Here is a 16,571-nt window from a genome sequence, read left to right on the forward strand (position 1 = left end):
AACGCGGGGCGGGGCGGGGCCTCGCCTGCCTGACCGCCCTGAAGGGTGCCCTGTAGGCTGGGGCTCCCTCCGGGTGGGAGGCACTGGGTGAGGGGCTTCTCAGCCCTGGGGTCCCCCTCCAGCCTGAGGGCCTCGCTCTGCTCCCGCAGCACCTGCAGATCAACTGGACAGGCCTGACCAACCTGCTGGATGCACCGGGAATCAAGTAGGTGCCCAGGAGACCCTGCGTGTTTGGGCCTTGGGCTCTGCAGCCAGCAAGGAGCTGCTCAGTGGCCACGCCCTCCCTCCCGCTTGCTCTGGGGGAGAAGCCTGGTGTGCCTGGAGTGGGGGGTGGGAGACTGGCGGCGGGGCATGGCCTCTGTGGGCAGGCGGTGTGCCCAAACACACACACATGCACACGCGTGCACATGCATGCACATGCCGTGGACGGGAAGTGCTTTGCTGAATGCTGGGCTGGCGGACTCTCGGGTCCCTGTCCTGGTGCAGGGAGAGGCTCTGAACCCCTGAGCTGTGGCCCCAGAGGCGGCTGCATGGGCCTGGAACCAGACGCAGCCGGCTCCTGGCTCTGCCACTTGGCAGCCGAGTGGCCGTGGGCAAGTCACTTCCCCTCCAGTAGAGCCTGGCTTTTTCGTCTTGGGCTCCCGGGAGCACACTCAGTGTGTGTGGTAGGGGCGCCGTGGTGTGGACCCAAGCGTGTCCTTTCTCCACCCTCTCCCAAGCCACGTGTGCGGCGAGAGGGCTCCCTGGCTCCCCGACCACAGTGCAAACACAGGCATGGAGGGGCACCGTCACGGCAGGGGCCCGTGAGGAGGAGCGGTCCTGGAGACCTTACTCCAGGGCAGGGGGGTGGTCTCAGAGCCCCAGGCCCCTGGAGAGGTTGGGTGGCCCCGGCCCCCCGGACAGGCCTCTCCCAGGCTGGCTCCAGCTGGCTCGCCAGGTCACTCGCTCACTCGTTGGCAATGTGGGCAGTCCAGGTGCGCTCATTCAGAAATCTCCCGGGAGCGCCCCTGCCGGCTGCCTGCTCCAGGCCCCTCCCTGCCTCCCGTCTCCTGGACGGGGTGAGTCAGGCGGTGGACAGAGAGTGTGGAACCAGGGAGCGGAGCACCTGCGTGGACTCGGCCGCCCTCTGACCCCCATGGCCCCTTCTTGGAGATGAGGATGGGCCAGGCCCACACGGCAGGCGGTGGCACAGTGGGAGCTCCATCCCAGCCTCCAGGGCCCTGCTGCCTTGGAAGAGCATGAGCAGGAGGGGCACGGGGCGGGGACATGGGGGCTGTCACATGCATAGGCACCCCCAGCCCCGTGTGGCCAAGAGGAGTCTGGGCTGCTCCCGGGGCTCCTGGTCTGGGGGAGACAGAGGGCCAGGAGGTGGGGGTGTCGCGCCCCCCCGCTCAGCCGCGTGCCTGGTGTCCCAGCGAGGTGACGGACAGCCTGCTGGAGGACCTCATCGCCGCCCACCTGGTGCTGCCGAACCGCGTGACCGTGCCCGTGAAGAAGGGGCTGGACGTGACCACCCTGCGCTTCCCCCTGCCCTGCGTGAGTACCGGGCAGCCCCAGGGCCGGGCTGGGGTCAGGGCCGCAGGGGCTGCCCTGCGATCTCAGACACGGATCCTCATTTCCGCCCGAGGGCGTGGCATCTCCGTGTTCCGGGAAGGAGGCCACCCAGAGTTACACGTGGAAGCAGGAGCAAGGCCTGGGCCGGCATCCCTTTCCAGGCCGGTCCCGCCGTGTGGCTTGTGTCGGACGGCTGGCGGCTGTCACCCCTGAAATCTTGGGAGTCCTTGTCTCCCCTTCAGGGGTGCAGGGCTCCCTGCATGCCTCCGTTGGGTGGCGTCTGGGGGTCTGGGACGGGAAGCCAGGCTGGGCCAGGGCCGGGGCTTCTTCGGGAGCTGAGCCACTGTCCCCCCACCCGGGCCCAGCTCCGGAACAGCTATAGGGCTGGGAACAGCCATAGGGCTGCCCTTCAGAGAGGAGCCCTGGGTGGGCCTCAGCTGCTGGGAGCCGGGCCGCAGGGTGGTGCAGAGCACCCGGGTTTGCCCTCAGTGTCAGGGGACACCGTCATCCTCACACTCGCCTGTTGCACGCTCCGGCCGGCACCATCCACAGAGCTGAGGCCAGGAGAAAGCATGTGTGTCCTCTCGGCCTTCACATCGGGCCATGGAGAGCAGTGTCGACACTGCGCCGTAATCACGCGAGACCATCTGTCCTTAGTGCAGCCCGCCTGGGGTGCGTTGACATCACTGGGTGTTCAACTCGGGACCATCCTCTGTGTGAGGACAACTGGCCACGAGTTACCGCCATGCGTTTCCTTCTGTTCTCTGGTTTGAGAGTTTAATTTTTACCTTAACCAGCTGGCTGGACGTTTCCTTTTGGGCAGGGGGTTACAATTTTTTTTAAGTTTATATTTTAAAGATGCGGGGCACATTTCAGGGTTAGGTATACAAAGGGTCATCGTACAGGGAAAGTTTGGGCCTCCCTTTGGTCCCCACTTCACCTGGTCTGAGATCAGGCACCCTTATTGATCAAGCGTCCCCCCAGCCTCCCCCTGGCAGTTTCTGGCTACTGCCAATCTCTTTCTTTGTAGCATTTTGATCATTGTTCAGGGCCCGCTTATGAGTGAGGACACGTGGTACTCAGTTCTTAGTTTCTGTGATAGATCGCGGAGTACGATCGACTGTGAGTCCATCCAACTTCCGGAGAAATTCACAATTTTGTCCTTCTTTGTGGCTGCGTCGTACGTTTCCAAAGTCCAGCCACATCCCAAATTCTCCTTGAAGGCGTCTGGCTCACCTCCCGGCCCCGCCCCCGACCCCGTGCTCCCCTGGACGTGGTGCTGGCTCCTTCTTTTCATGACTTGATACTGACGTGTGCAGACCCGTCTCTGCGGTCACACGTGCGCGCCTCTGTTTACGTGCGGCAACTCCTTTCCCTGATAGGTGGCAGCTCCGCCGTCCACTCCTCCGTGCTTTTACCTTTGGATGTGTCACGGGACCACGCCGTGGCAGCGTAGACAGGGTCTCCCACGCTCTTTTTGGCAGCTGGCGAGTTCGCCGCCGCGGGCCTGCCCTGCCACTCATTCCACCCGTTCCCCCTGTTCCCTGTGACGGCCACTATGCTGTGTCAGCGTCTGCTCTCCACAGCAGCGGTGTGAGCAGCCTGGCACATGTCTTCTGATAATTTTGCCCGTGTGCCCTTGGGGCGGATTCCTAGAAGTGGGCTTTCTGGGTCAAAGGGTGAACGCGTGCGTATTTACCGATATTAAAAACAATTTACAAGGCAACCCTCGCAGGTCCCCTCCCACTGTGGGAGCTCTTCTGTCCTCTTAATAAATCCTGCTTTCTAAAAACACAAACAACTTGCAAAGGAGGCCTGCCTCAAACCCTGTGAGCTGTGCTTTCCCTAATTCCTGGGCTCTGTTCTTTATTAACAGAGTTCTGCTTTTTCTCATCCTTTTTGGACACCCCTCTGCGTGAGTGGAGGAGGGGCGTCTGTCCTGTGGCATAGCCCAGGGCGGGGATGGGGTGAGATGGCGTGCTGGGGCTGTGAGTGCCTGGCCACCAGCGGGAGGGCCCCCTGGGTGTGGACCCCTGGGAGTTGGGAAGAAGGGATGCTAGGACTCAGGCTACGTGCAGGCCTCCGCGGAGCTGGAGAGAGGAGGAGACTTGGCTGTTGGTCCAGAAGCAGCGGACAGCTGCAGCCGAATAAGCTGTTCGCGTGGCGGTGTGGAGCCTGGAGTGTGTGGCGGCCAGCATCGTGGGTGGGGCCTTCCGCGCTGCAGAGAGAGCCTTGGGCCCACCAGCACTTGCTGTGTGGCCTTGGCCGGGCAGCTGACGTCTCTGGCTTCTGTCTGCCCCGCCAGACGGTGGAGGCCACAAAAGGGGTGGCTGGGAGGACCGGTGGCTCTCGCTGGACCCCGGGCCCCGGACTGGCGTGGCCAGGAGGCAGCCTGAGCCCCGCCCCTGGGCGTTTTCCAGGGAGTGATCAGAGTCCACCTGCTGGAGGCGGAGAGCCTGGCCCCAATGGACGGCTTCCTGGGGCTCCGCGGCAAGTCCGACCCCTACGCCAAGGTGAGCATCGGCCTGCAGCACTTCCGGAGCGGGACCGTCTACCGGAACCTGAACCCCACCTGGAACGAGGTGTTTGAGGTGGGTCCCCGGCTGCTCCAGGCCCCGCCCCGGCCGTGCTGGGCGCAGACAAGGGAGGGCCGTTCCCGCGTGACCCCCACAGACCCCGGGCCGGGGCAGCGGGCCTCGGCCACGGCTGGTGGGTCTGTGGGATCCCTGCTCCTCCCCTGGCTCCAGGCCCCGAGGGCTGCCCAACGGCGAACGCCTCCTTTGCCTTCCGACTTTGCAGGAGGTTTTCAGAGCCCTCCCTGCAGCCGCCCCGCCAGGGCCAAACACCGGAGCCCAAGGCTCTTCCTTAAGCTCCACCCCAGCCCCTGCTCCGTGGAGGGTGGGCTGCAGCCTGGGGGCCGTCCGATGGCGCTCTCCAGGGGCCGCCCTGGGTGACCCTCCCCGGGCACCTCCAGTGTTGGGGGCGGGGCCACAAAGCGGGTGTGGTGAGAGGCGGCATGGCCGTCCGGTGCCCGCGGGCAATCCTCCCACCCTGTGGGGGGGCGTCACTCCCTGCCTTGGTGGGCTTCTCAAGGCCCCGGGAAAGCAGGTCAGGGACCTGCCGGAGTCCCCAGCTGGGGCCGGGCTCCTCTCGGGGCCTGCGAGAGGCAGAGTCACTAGTCGCTGTGGCCGGCGGTCACTACCTCTCTCTCCTTCCAGTTCCTGGTGTATGAAGTCCCCGGGCAGGACCTGGAGGTGGACCTCTACGACGAGGACCCCGACAGGGACGACTTTCTGGGCAGGTGAGGGCTGCAGCCGGGCCCGGGGGCACAGCAGCCTGCCCTGCCGCTCCACGGCCCTGCACAGCTTGCCCTGCCGGGCCCTGCCCTGACTTCAGCCCCGGGGCGCAGCCAGGACCCCGGCTGGCTGCGTGCACTGCGGGCCTTGCCTCCTGCCCTCCTGGTGACGGGCGCGTCCCCCCTGGGAGCCGTGGGCCAGGCTGGCGTGGCCAGCCAGATGCCCAGTCCCAGGGATCCCCAGCCCCTCTTGGTGAGACCCGGGCCCCCAGGGCTGTGGAGGCCAAAATGGCTGGGCGGGGCTGGCTGTCCGCCCTGGGGAGTGGCCGGTCTTTTGACCCAGCAGCCCCCCTGGCGGGAGCCTGTCATAAGAGCAGCAGGACCGGAAGGGTTGATTGCAGAAGTCTCTGGTAGCGAGACAGCCCCAAAACGTGGAGGTTCAGCCTCGGAGGACACTTGCTGAACGCTTGAATGGATGTGTCACGGCTACAGACTATAGGGTAGTCTGCAGCTCTGAGAGACAGGGAGCGACTAGAGGCTGGCCTAGAGGACAGCCACACTGTGGTGGCAGGTGGGGGCCGCTGGCGACCTGTGTCGTCGGTAGTCTTTTCTGGAGAGGACCCTTGAGCGTGTGTTTTGCGTGGCAGAGGGGCACAAAAACGGCACACCGCGTCTCTCGGATCAGGGGCAGAGAAGGCAGTGGAGACAAAGCATCCTGGGGGGGCACAGCCTGGCAGTCTGAGAAACAGCACCCACCAGATGCCGTCGCGCGTTTTTGAGTTGGGTCTCACTCTGTCGCCCAGGCTGGAGGGCCGTGGCCCAGTCACGGCTCCCGCAGTCTCAACCTCCTGGGCTCCGGCGATCCTCCTCGGACTCTCAAGTCTCTGGAACTACGGGCACCTGCCGCCATACCTGGCCAATTTTCCTTACTCTTTTGTAGCGACGAGGCCACGCTGTGTTGCCCAAGCTGACCTCAAACTCCTGGGCTCAAGCAGTCCTCCCGCCTCAGCCTCCCAAAGTGTGGGGATGACAGGTGTGAGCTGCTGCCTCCGGCCTGTTTTCCGTCTTTGTGAACACAGCTGTGGTTTCCGTCATGTCGCCTCTAATCCAGCTCAGGTCAGAAGTGTGGCTATGCTCGTGCTGGATGGAGCTGATTTCAGGTGTTGTGCGCGCAAGCCTGTTTCTCCAGTCACCTAGAATCACCTCTTCCCCCTGGCTCCCAGGACTCTGGCTGGGCTTGCAGGTGGGCCGGGGCGCTCGGTGGTGTGAGTGACCTCCTCCGCACACACAGGCCGACTGCACTCGCCCTGGCTGGGCACCTGGATGGTTCTGGAAACCAAGGGGCACTTGGGTTGTAAGAATGGCAGGCAGGTGGCGCCTTGGGCATTTGGAGGGTGCGGGACCAATTCCTGCGACGTGTGGGCAGTTATGCACAAAGAAGAATTGCACTGGACTCGGTGGCTCAGCCTGTCATCCCAGCACTTTGGGAGGCAGAGGCAAGTGGATTGCCTGAGCCTGCAGGTTCAAGACCAGCCCGGGCAACTTGGTGAGGCCTCGTCTCCACAATAAGTCAAAATTTAGCTGGGCATGGTAGTGCGTGCCTGTAGTTCCAGCTACTCAGAAGGCTGAGGCGGAAGGATCGCCAGAGCCCAGCAGGTTGACGCTGGGGTGGCCATGAGTGTGCCATGGCACTCCAGCCTGGGCACTGGAGTGAGACTCCAACTTAAAAAAAAGAAAAGAAGAAGAATGAAATACGCAATTAAAAATAATACATAGGCCAGGGATGGTGGCTCAAGCCTGTCATCCCAGCACTTTGGGAGGCCGAGGTGAGGAAATTGCCTGAGCCCACAGGTCCAGGAACAGCCTGGGCAACTTGGCGAGACCTCATCTCTACAATAAATCAAAAAATTAGCCAGGCATGGTAGTGCATGCCTGTAATTCCGGCTACTTGGAAGGCTGAGGTGGAAGGATCGCCTGAGCCCCGCAGGTCAACGCTGGGGTGGCCGGGAGCGGCCACTGCACTCCAGCCTGGGAGACAGAGAGAGACTCCAACTCAAAAAAAAAAAATTTTAGAGGAATCGCCCCACACCGACGGCCAGTGGCACTGTCGCTGAGAACCAGGCGGTGTGTCCAGCAGTTCCTGGGGACAGCAGCCTCCCGGGCAGCACGCCCCAGGGCAGCCCTGACGGAGCCCGTCTTTCCTTCCCTGGTGCTGAAAATGGCCTCCTTGGGTTCTGTGGGATGAGTAGGATCCTCTGACGTTTGAGGGTGGGCTCCCAGCGTGTGCGCCGCCACTGAGCTGACCCCTCCCTGTGTTCCAGCCTGCAGATCTGCCTCGGGGATGTCAAGACCAACAGGGTGGTGGATGAGGTAGTGTTGGGGCCTCGCCCCGGGGTGTGGCATCTGTTCTTTCCATGGGCAGCTCCCGCGGGTGCTTCAGCCCAGCCAGTCCACAAAGTGGTCCCCTGTGAGCTGGGCGGCCCGCGGGGCCGTCCTCAGGCCAGCGCTGGCTGAGGCACAGAGGGCAGGTGTTCTGGGAGTGCGGGAAACTCCCTGGGCATCCCCAGGGCCCAGGCTGGGAGAGGCTTGCCCCGGAAGTGCCCACCGACAAGGACCCGCCGGGGTCAGTCGCGTGGTGGGGGAGCAGGCGCCCGTCTTCCTATGCCCGCCCCTCCCACCATCTGAGCCCAGCCGGCGCCCTTTGGGCTGGCGCGCCTCTGCCCGAGGTCCCTGCTGGGGCTCCAGCGTTCCCGGGGCGGTCTAGCGGGTCGGTGGGGTTCCCTGGCCTGTCCCCTGAGCTCCCCGCCCCCGCCCACAGTGGTTTGTCCTGAACAACACGACCAGCGGGCGGCTGCACCTGCGGCTGGAGTGGCTGTCGCTGCTCACTGACCAGGAAGCGCTGACGGAGGTGTGTGCGGGCGCGGAGGGGCCCACGGGCGGGCTGGGTGCAGGGAGGGCGGCCGGGAGGGAGGGAGAGGCAGGTGGGAGGGCAGGAAAGCCCCCACCCTGCTTCAGCTCCACCTTTGGCACCATCCTCCGAGCCCCTCTGTCACTTTCGGTCATGATGGGTCTTAGGGCTGTGTCAGTGCCTGTCAGCCCGACTCGAACTGAACCTGTTGCGTCGTGGCCATAGTCTTAGCTCCACAAAGCCAGGTGTGGAGGCCTCTCGGTGGCTGGTCTGGCGTGAGGGGCCGCTGGCTCCCTCCTGCCGTGGGGGGCCTCTCCAAGACCGGCCTCTCTCTCCTGCCATGGGGCACCCATGAGGGTCTCTGTCTTTGCAGGACCACGGCGGCCTCTCCACTGCCGTCCTCGTGGTCTTCCTGGAGAGTGCCTGCAACCTGCCGGTGAGTGGGGCCACCTCCAGTGCGGGGAAACTCCCTGGGCATCCCCAGGGCCCAGGCTGGGAGAGGTTTGCTCGGGAAGTGCCCACAGACAAGGACCCGCCAGGGTCAGTCGCCCTGGCACACGCCCTGCCTGTGTCTGCCCCTTTCCCGGCCCTTGTATTCTGAACCCCGTTGTTCTTGTGCTCAGAGAAACCCTTTTGACTACCTGAACGGCGAGTACCGAGCCAAAAAGCTCTCCAGGTGTGCCAGGGTGAGTGCGTGGCTGCGAGCCGCCGGGGGAGATCACAGCTCCTCTCCTGGAGTAGTCACAGCCTGCCGGGACCCCTGGAGGCGCCAGCCCTGGAGCCTGCTGGGTGCCATGTACTGGGCTTGGCTGCTTGTTCCCCGTGCTCCTTATCCCCAGGTTCCTTGTGGGCTGAGTCACTAATTTGCATCCGCGTGAGTGCCTGGGTCGCACAGCTGAGGGGACGGGCCAGAACCCGACTCCAGCCGTCTCCATCGCCCGGGATACGAGAGCTGCCCGGCGGGCCTGCTCTGGCCTTGGCCTTGAGCATGAACCTCTTTCTGGGGTCCGTCCTGCCCCGGCGCTTGTGCGTCATGGCCACCCGAGAGCCTGCGGGCACCAGGCAGCTTCTCTGGAGGAAAGCGGTCGGCCGGCCCCAGGCCCATGGCCGCCCCGTGGGGTGGGGGCTGCCTCGAGCTCGCCGTGGCGCACCACGGTCACCTGTGGACTTGCTTCCTCGCAGAACAAGGCCAGCAGGGACCCTTCTTCCTACGTCAAGCTGTCGGTGGGCAAGAAGACGCTCACGAGCAAGGTGAGCCGGCCGGTGTGCGGTCCAGGGTGAGGAGGGGGCCGGCCCCGCCCTGGGCACGGCAGGGGGCCCTGGCGCACGTGGACGCCCGGGGGTGCTTGGTGTTGTGGGGTCCTCACTGTGACCTCGCTGACGAGCTCAGGAGTCCGAGGCCCGGAGACACACGACCTGCTGAGGACACGGGCAGCAAAGCGCTTGGCTCTCTCTCCGGCGGGTCTGAGGCTGCTGTGATGCTCCCAACCAACCCCTCCCCCCCGGCCGAACACCCCTCCCCTGCAAGTGACTGTCCCACCTCATCTTCCCACCAGCTGTGGCACGTGTGACCCAGGCACACGCAGGGGTCCTGGTGGCCAGAGTGGGGACAGAGGGTGCCGGTGTCCATAGATGCCCAGCCTAACCCTTGGATGGTCCCTCCTCTTCTGCCCCCAGACCTGTCCCCACAGCAAGGACCCCGTGTGGAGCCAGGCCTTCTCTTTCTTTGTGCGCAACGCGGCCGCCGAGCAGCTGCATCTGGAGGTTTGCTTGCCCTGGGCCCCGAGGGAGACTCCGCCGGGGGGTGGGAGGCCCACCAGGCCTCGCCTCCGAGGTCCGTGCCCAGGGTCCTGGGTAGGGCCACGCTCCCTGCAAAAGGAGTCACCTCCATGGCACCCAGGGGGCCTGGCTGGAATCCACCCCGGACAGTAGTCAGCTCTGGGGGAGGGAGTCATTGTCGTCTCTAGTTTACACATGAGCAGAGAGGCCAGAACAATGGCTTGTCCAGGATCTCACGGCGAGCAGCGGGGCTGGGCCTCTGGGACCCTCTGCCTGTGTGCCCGTCAGCCCCTGAGGCCCCTGCAGGCCTGGCATGCAGCAGACTCACCTCGTCACTGCCTCTGCTCTGGGTCACTCTCTGCCCCCTGAAGGCAGGGACCGTCTGCCCTGGTCCCATTCCAGCTTCCGAAATAGCCCCGATGCTACTAGAAGTGCAGTAAGCCCAGCCTTGGCGGGCACCCCTGTGGTGGTGGTGCTCATGACACGGTGGGCCTTGACTGTCCTCATTGGTGATGGGTGTGCTACCCAGGTGCTTGATGATGACCAGGATTGCGCCCTGGGTGTGCTGGAGCTCCCCCTGTGCCAGATACTCCCCTATGCCGACCTGACGCTCGAGCAGCACTTTCAGCTGGACCACTCAGGCCTGGACAGCCTCATCTCCCTGAGGCTGGTACTCCGGGTAAGCCTCGCCCATCCCTGGGGGAGGGGAGACGGAGCTCTGGCTGTGGAGCAGGGGGGGCTCCCTTGCGCTATGTGTGTGGAAGAAGCCAGAAGATGGGTCCATGGATTTTTGCGTTAATTTTGGAATGCTGTCAGCTGTTATCGCTTCAAATATCGCCTCTCTCCCACTCTTTAAATTCCTCCTAGAACTTCTATAACGGAACCTTTCATCACCCTCCATGTCTCTTGATCTCTCCTTCATATTTCCCATCTCTGAACCTCACAGTGCTACCTTCTAATTTCCTCAGAGCTGTCTTCCAGACCACTAATTCTTTCTTTGGCTATGCCTAGTTTGCTCTTTAACCTGTTCATGGCTTTAATCATGGTGAGTTTTCCTTCCTAATTTTATCTTTTCCAAATCCACTTGGTCTTTTTCGTAGAGTTTTATATCTTCTCATGTGTATATTCCATCTTTAGTAATTTGAAAATACTTTGTTGCGATGCATGTCTGCTAATTCTGTCATTGGTGATCTTGATGTTTGTTTGCTTTTTGATGGCAACTCATGTCTGTGTTTCATAACTTGGTTTGCAGGTGTGTGTTCAGGGCTCCTTTGTGGCCTGGGTTGAGGTTGTTCGCTTCCAAGGGGTTTCAGTTTTTGCTGTAGCCAAGCACCTCAGTGCACTGCAAACCTAAGTCCATTTTTATGTTAATTGAGCTTTGGGTTTCAAGACCCCACTGGGAATTTATATTTATACTCAAAATTCGAAAGGAGGACAGATGTCTCAGGGAAGATTTGTCCTCCCAGTGAGGGGCTGGGACAAACACATCTTGTCATCCGTTTCTGCTATTCCAGACTACTTTTTCACTTTCCCCCCCACCTTCACAGGTCTCGCTGTAGCTCCCAGCCTCACAATGACTGACAATTGCTTCTCCTAATTCCTTGAATTCCAAGGCTGACAAATGACCTGGGGAAGCTTGGCTTTTGTTTTTCAATTTCTCTTTTATATAGAATTGCCCTTATTTTCTTGTGAACTTGGCCGGGCACTTAAAGGATGTCTGTTTAACTTTACTTGGCATTTCTGATGAGACGTTTTTCAGGATATGTGGCCCTCCGTGTTTACTGCTGGTGGTGGAAGGCATCGGGAGGGGTCTGGAGCACAGACGACGGAGGGGGCCGGGAAGGGGAAGCTCCATGGGGGGCCGGGAAGGGCTGGGCCGCCCGCCCATAAGCAGCCCTGCCGTCTGCTTGCAGTTCCTGCGTGTGGAGGAGCGAGAGCTGGGGAGCCCGTACACAGGCCCCGACGCCCTCAAGAAAGGCCCCCTGCTCGTCAAGAAGGCGGCCACCGGCCAGGGTCCAGAAGCCCCAGCCCAGGAGGAAGGCCCGGGAGACTTGCCACGCCCCCCCGACCCTGCCTCTGACCCCAAGGACACCTCCAGGGAGACCACCGCAACCACCGCTGCCGCCCAGCCCGCTCCCCAAGAGACAGGCCCAGAGCCCAAAGGCAAGGACAGTGCCAGAGGGCTCCGCGAGCCCGTGGGGGAGAAGAGGAGAGCAGCCGGCGTCTTCCTGACTGTCCCAGGCCCCCACTCTCCAGGGCCCGTCAAGTCACCCCGACCCCTGACACGCCCCGCCTCCCCGTTCGCATGGCCGCCTGCGAGGCCGGCTCCCAGCATGTCCTCGCTCAACTCCCTGGCCTCTTCCTGCTTTGACCTCACAGCGGTCAGCCTCAACACCGAGTATGCACCTCTCTGCTTCATCTTCTCCAAAACCGCCTGCATGCAAAATGCCTCCCTGAACGGAAAAGGAGATAGGAACTTACATTTCCGTTCCGATTATGCTTGTTCGCAAAATGCCTTCATGAGAGGCCGCGTGTTGTGGCAGAGAGAACACAGCACAGGGAGAGAGCACCCTGGCTGGGGCGGGCTCCGGTCGTGCGTCTATGCGGGCCGTAAAACGTGCGTAGATGCTGGACTTGGCTTGATAAGGCCCTTTTCAGCAGAACCGTTACCTGAATTCTAGAGAGTTCAGGAAACGAAGTCTTTCCACCAGGATGAGATGGAAGGCTTGAAATGTGGGGTTATGTCACACGTGGCTGTCATTTTCGAAGGGTTTGCTGTGGGCTTGACATGTCACCTCATTGAATTCACCCTTCACAATAGCTCTCCCAGACAGAGCTTACCTTCACAGAGGTAGAGCGCATCCACCCAGAGTCCCCCTAGGGCCACCACTAAAGGCAGCTCCCACTCCAGGGTCCAGCTCTTCTTACTGCCAAGAAGCAGAACTCTGCACGGAGGCGAGGTGGCACTGGCTCCCGGCTGAGGGGAAGCCCGCGGGGAGTTGGCAGCCCACGCGCCTCTCTTCTCCTCAAGCAGGACCTGCTTCGCGGCCTTGGGGCGGGGGGAGGCCCGGCGCTGGCCAGGACGAGTGACCGCTCTTTCTTGGCAGAGGCGGGGAGCCCCGGCAGCGGCGGCTGGGCGAGATTCAGCTCACGGTGCGCTACGTGTGTCTGCGGCGCTGCCTCCGCGTGCTTGTCAACGGCTGCAGGTGCGGGGACGCGGGGCCGGGAGGTCCTTCGGGGGGTCAGGTGGGCACGGATCGGAGCAGGGCACTTGGAGCCGTGAGGGGGGCGTGTTGCCTCCAGGCAGATGGGCAACGCGTTGGGAAGAAAGGAGACGTGAGGCCTGTGTGTGAGGGACAGTCCTCAGAAGGGCACCTCGGGGGCACTCTTCACTGATGCTGATGGGCTTTGCTCAGACACGAGTGCTCGAAGCCGTCTGGGGTTAGGGTTAGCAGTCAGTGTGTTTCTTGCGAGAGAGACTCCAACTGCCCTCAGGTGGCGGGGACTTGCTTACCCCATTTATAAAAATGCGTGTTTTCTTTCTTTTTTTTTTTTTGTTGGAGTCTCACTCTGTCGCCCAGACTGAGTGCAGTGGCCACTCCCGGCCACTGCAGGCTCGACCCGCTGGGCTCCAGCGATCCTTCCGCCTCAGCCTTCCAAGGAGTTGGAACTACAGGCGCACGCTACCACACCCGGCTCATTTTTTGGATTTATTGTAGAGATGCGGTCTCGCCAAGTGGCCCAGGCGGGTCTCGAACCCGCGGACTCAGGCCATCCACTCACCTCAGCCTCCCAGAGCGCTGGGATGACAGGCTGAGCCACCGAGCCCGGCTAAAATGTGTGTTTTCAAAGCCAGGCATCTGACCTGCCATCCTCTGAGTTCTGCAGACTGCAGCTTTTGCCTGCCTAGACCGCAGAGCAAACCCCTCACGCCCACCTGAAGCCGAATGGCTGGGGCAGCCTTCTCCCCAGTGAGCACGTTTGGGGTTCGAAACCAGAGCCCTTGCTTCTCTTAATGTCTCTAAACCAAACCAGAAACCTGACGCCGTGTACCAGCAGCGGCGCGGACCCCTACGTCCGCGTCTACTTGTTGCCGGAGAGGAGGTGGGCAGGTCGGAGGAGGACGTCGGTGAGGCGGAAGACCCTGGAGCCCCTGTTCGATGAGACGTGAGTGGCCTGGGGCCTGGCGTGCCTCCCGCTTCCGATGCGTGCCCGGCGCCGGCCACGTGCTTCAGCGGCCTCTGACTGCAGGGAGCTTCCCCACTTCATTGGGAGAAGCGCAGTGCCAGGCGGCTGATGGGTGGCTGCCCGCCCGCACCTGCTGCCCACAAAGGCAGAAGTGTTCCCGATCAGGAACGTTCCCTGCTCTTCCTCTTTTTTTTATTTTTGAGTTGGAGTCTCCCTCTGCCGCCCAGACTGGAGTGCAGTGGCCGCTCCCGGCCACCACAGCCTCGATCTGCTGGGCTCCGGCGATCCTTCCACCTCAGCCTTTGAAGTAGCTGGAACTACAGGCGCGTGCTACCATGCCTGGCTGATTTTTGATTTATTGTAGAGATGAGGTCTCGCCAAGTTGCCCAGGCGGGTCTCGAACCCGCGGGCTCAGGTAATTCACTCACCTCGGCCTCCCAAGGTATGGGATTACAGGCTGAGCCACCGAGCCCGGCTGTGGTCATTTTTTAAAATCTATTTTAAGGCCAGGCACAGTGGCTCTTAATTTTAAGGCCAGGCGCACCAGCACTTTGGGAGGCCGAGGTGAGAAAGTTTTTGCCTGAGCCCATGGGTTTGAGACCAGCCTGGGCAACATGGTGGGACCCTCGTCTCTACAATAAATCAAGAAATGAGCCGGGCGTGGTGGTACACACCTGTAGTTCTGGCTACTCGGAGGCTGAGGCGGAAGGATGGCCTGAGCCCAGCAGGCTGAGGCTGTGGTGGCCGTGAGCGTGCCATTACACTTCGGCCTGGGAGACAGAGTGAGACTTTGACAAGAAAGGCATGGGAGAGACTTTTTCACTCAACATTTCTGAGCACTTGATGCCAGACACCGTCCTGCTCCCAGTGTGGTGCCCGCAGAGAGAGCTCTGACAGTTGCCAAAGGGAACACAGGAGGGAGATGCTGAATGTGTGGCTCCTGTGACTCACTTCATCTGTGAGTCGTTCTCGAAACTTTAACTGCAAGACAATCCTGGATTATCTGGAAGGCCAGCTTGGCACGCTCAACCCTAGAAACCTAGAAGCGAGGAGTCCCGGGCCGTCTGGGGGCGCGCACACAGCCTGTGGACAGAGATTCATTCCTCCGCCTTCTGCCGCTGCTTTCCAGGCAGCTGCAGCCAAGCTCGCTGGCCAGGTGCTCGTCTCTAGCTGGTCAGAAGCGACAACTGAGAAAGGGTGGAGGTGGCCCTGTGACCGGAACGTTCCGGGGAAGGGCAGCTAAAAGGTGGCAGCCAGGGTCAGCGCCGAGGCACGGCACCTCTGGACACTTGCGGGGCTTGTGAACAGCACCGGGCCTGGCGACCTGCAGGGGTGGTCCACTGGGGCCTCACGGGCCAGGCCCGCTCCAGGAGACCCTAATGGTCTGCGGTCTTCTGTTTTAGCGGAAGCTAGATGAAACACGTCAGGCCTCCAAGAAAAATGCTTGACGTATGTGAATCTCTTTTCTGCCTTTTTGTCTCCTTCAGATTTGAGTTTTTTGTTCCCATGGAGGAAGCGAAGGAGAGGTCACTAGATGTGGCGGTGAAAAACAGCAGGCCGCTTGGCTCCCACAGAAGGAAGGAGCTGGGCAAAGTAAGTGCGGGGCGTCGGGGCAAGCCCACCGGGGCGTCACCCGGGAGGCTCTGAGATCTGAGGACTCCTGCTGCCCGCAAGGAGGGCTTCGCCTCCCGGGGAGGCCTTCCATCTCCGTTTGTTTGTATCATTGGAAAAGCACAGAGGGTGGACTGATGTGAGAAACCATCTCAATACGCTCGAGAGTCTGCCAAGCCCCCCATGGCCCAAGCACCTGGGCCTCCACCGGGGTTTTAAGCGTGGTCTTGACAAACCCAGCCAGCTCAGGCCAGGATCTTGGTGGTGGGATTTTACCCAAAGTAGACGTGGGGGAGACAGTGCCTGGAGCACGTGAGACCCAACACATCGTGCTTGTGCCGTGCTTTGCAGTCACATGTTTTAGTGAACACCTTGTGCTCGTATTTCTTTTGGAGGGAGGGCAGAGTCTCACTCTGTCGCCCAGGCTGGGGCCACTGCAGCCTCCACCTGCTGGGCTCAGGCGATCCACCACAGCCTTCAAGTCACTGGAACTACAGGCACGCGCCACCACGCCTGGCTAATTTTTTCATTTCTTGTAGAGATGAGGTCTCGCCAAGTTTCCCAGGCTGGTCTTGAACTCCTGGGCTCAGACAATCCTCTCACCTCGGCCTCCCAAAGTGCTGGGAGGCGTGAGCCACCACACCCGGCAGTCCTCATCTTCCTAAAGCCCCCTTCTATGAGGAGGCAGTATCCCCCTCCTTTTTACAACAAGGCAGGTTCTTTTTCCATTAGTCTTAGATAAATGTGAGCCAAGTTCAACGAAATCCCTGACGTGGAACTCCAGGTAGCAATTTGCCTTTTCCCGGGACACTGAGGTTGGTGTCAGCACCGTCCCTCTGGAGAGGCCCCACAGTGAAAGCCGAAGGAAAAAAAGCCGCTGGAGCTAGGGTGGGAGGTCCCAGCGACTCAGGAGGCTGAAGCAGGAGGATCGCTTGAGCCCAGGAGTTTGAGGCTGGGGGAGCTGCGATTGTACCTGTGAATGGCCACTGGACTCCCGTGTGGGCAACATAGCGAGACTCCATCTTTAAAACTGAGAGAGAGGAGCCGGGCTCGGTGGCTCAGCCTGTAACCCCGCGCCTTTGGGAGGCTGAGGTGAGTGGATTGCATGAGTCCGCGGGTTCGAGACCCGCCTGGGCAGCGAGACCTCATCTCTACAATAAATCAAAAAATCAGCCGGGCGTGGTAGCACATGCCTGTAATTCCGGCTACTCGGAAGGCTGAGGCGGAAGGATCAGA

General features: G+C 61.5%; 1 protein-coding gene across 1 annotated transcript in view; it reads left to right on the forward strand.

Moving 5' to 3' along the window:
• Nucleotides 1-16,571, forward strand: part of ESYT3 (extended synaptotagmin 3) — a 34,402-nt gene that overhangs the window by 16,941 nt on the left and 890 nt on the right. Inside the window, exons 9-23 of the mRNA XM_008073480.2 lie at nt 150-205; nt 1,416-1,536; nt 3,975-4,145; nt 4,773-4,855; nt 7,171-7,219; nt 7,668-7,757; nt 8,131-8,193; nt 8,381-8,443; nt 8,940-9,008; nt 9,435-9,521; nt 10,066-10,215; nt 11,450-11,934; nt 12,644-12,742; nt 13,572-13,703; nt 15,212-15,317. Coding sequence (XP_008071671.2) covers nt 150-205; nt 1,416-1,536; nt 3,975-4,145; nt 4,773-4,855; nt 7,171-7,219; nt 7,668-7,757; nt 8,131-8,193; nt 8,381-8,443; nt 8,940-9,008; nt 9,435-9,521; nt 10,066-10,215; nt 11,450-11,934; nt 12,644-12,742; nt 13,572-13,703; nt 15,212-15,317 — 1,824 coding nt within the window. The remainder of the gene's footprint in view (nt 1-149; nt 206-1,415; nt 1,537-3,974; nt 4,146-4,772; nt 4,856-7,170; nt 7,220-7,667; nt 7,758-8,130; nt 8,194-8,380; nt 8,444-8,939; nt 9,009-9,434; nt 9,522-10,065; nt 10,216-11,449; nt 11,935-12,643; nt 12,743-13,571; nt 13,704-15,211; nt 15,318-16,571) is intronic.

The sequence above is a fragment of the Carlito syrichta genome, unplaced genomic scaffold, assembly GCF_000164805.1.
Source record: "Carlito syrichta isolate Samal-C Ts95f unplaced genomic scaffold, Tarsius_syrichta-2.0.1 Scaffold315852, whole genome shotgun sequence".
Lineage (NCBI taxonomy): Eukaryota > Metazoa > Chordata > Mammalia > Primates > Tarsiidae > Carlito > Carlito syrichta.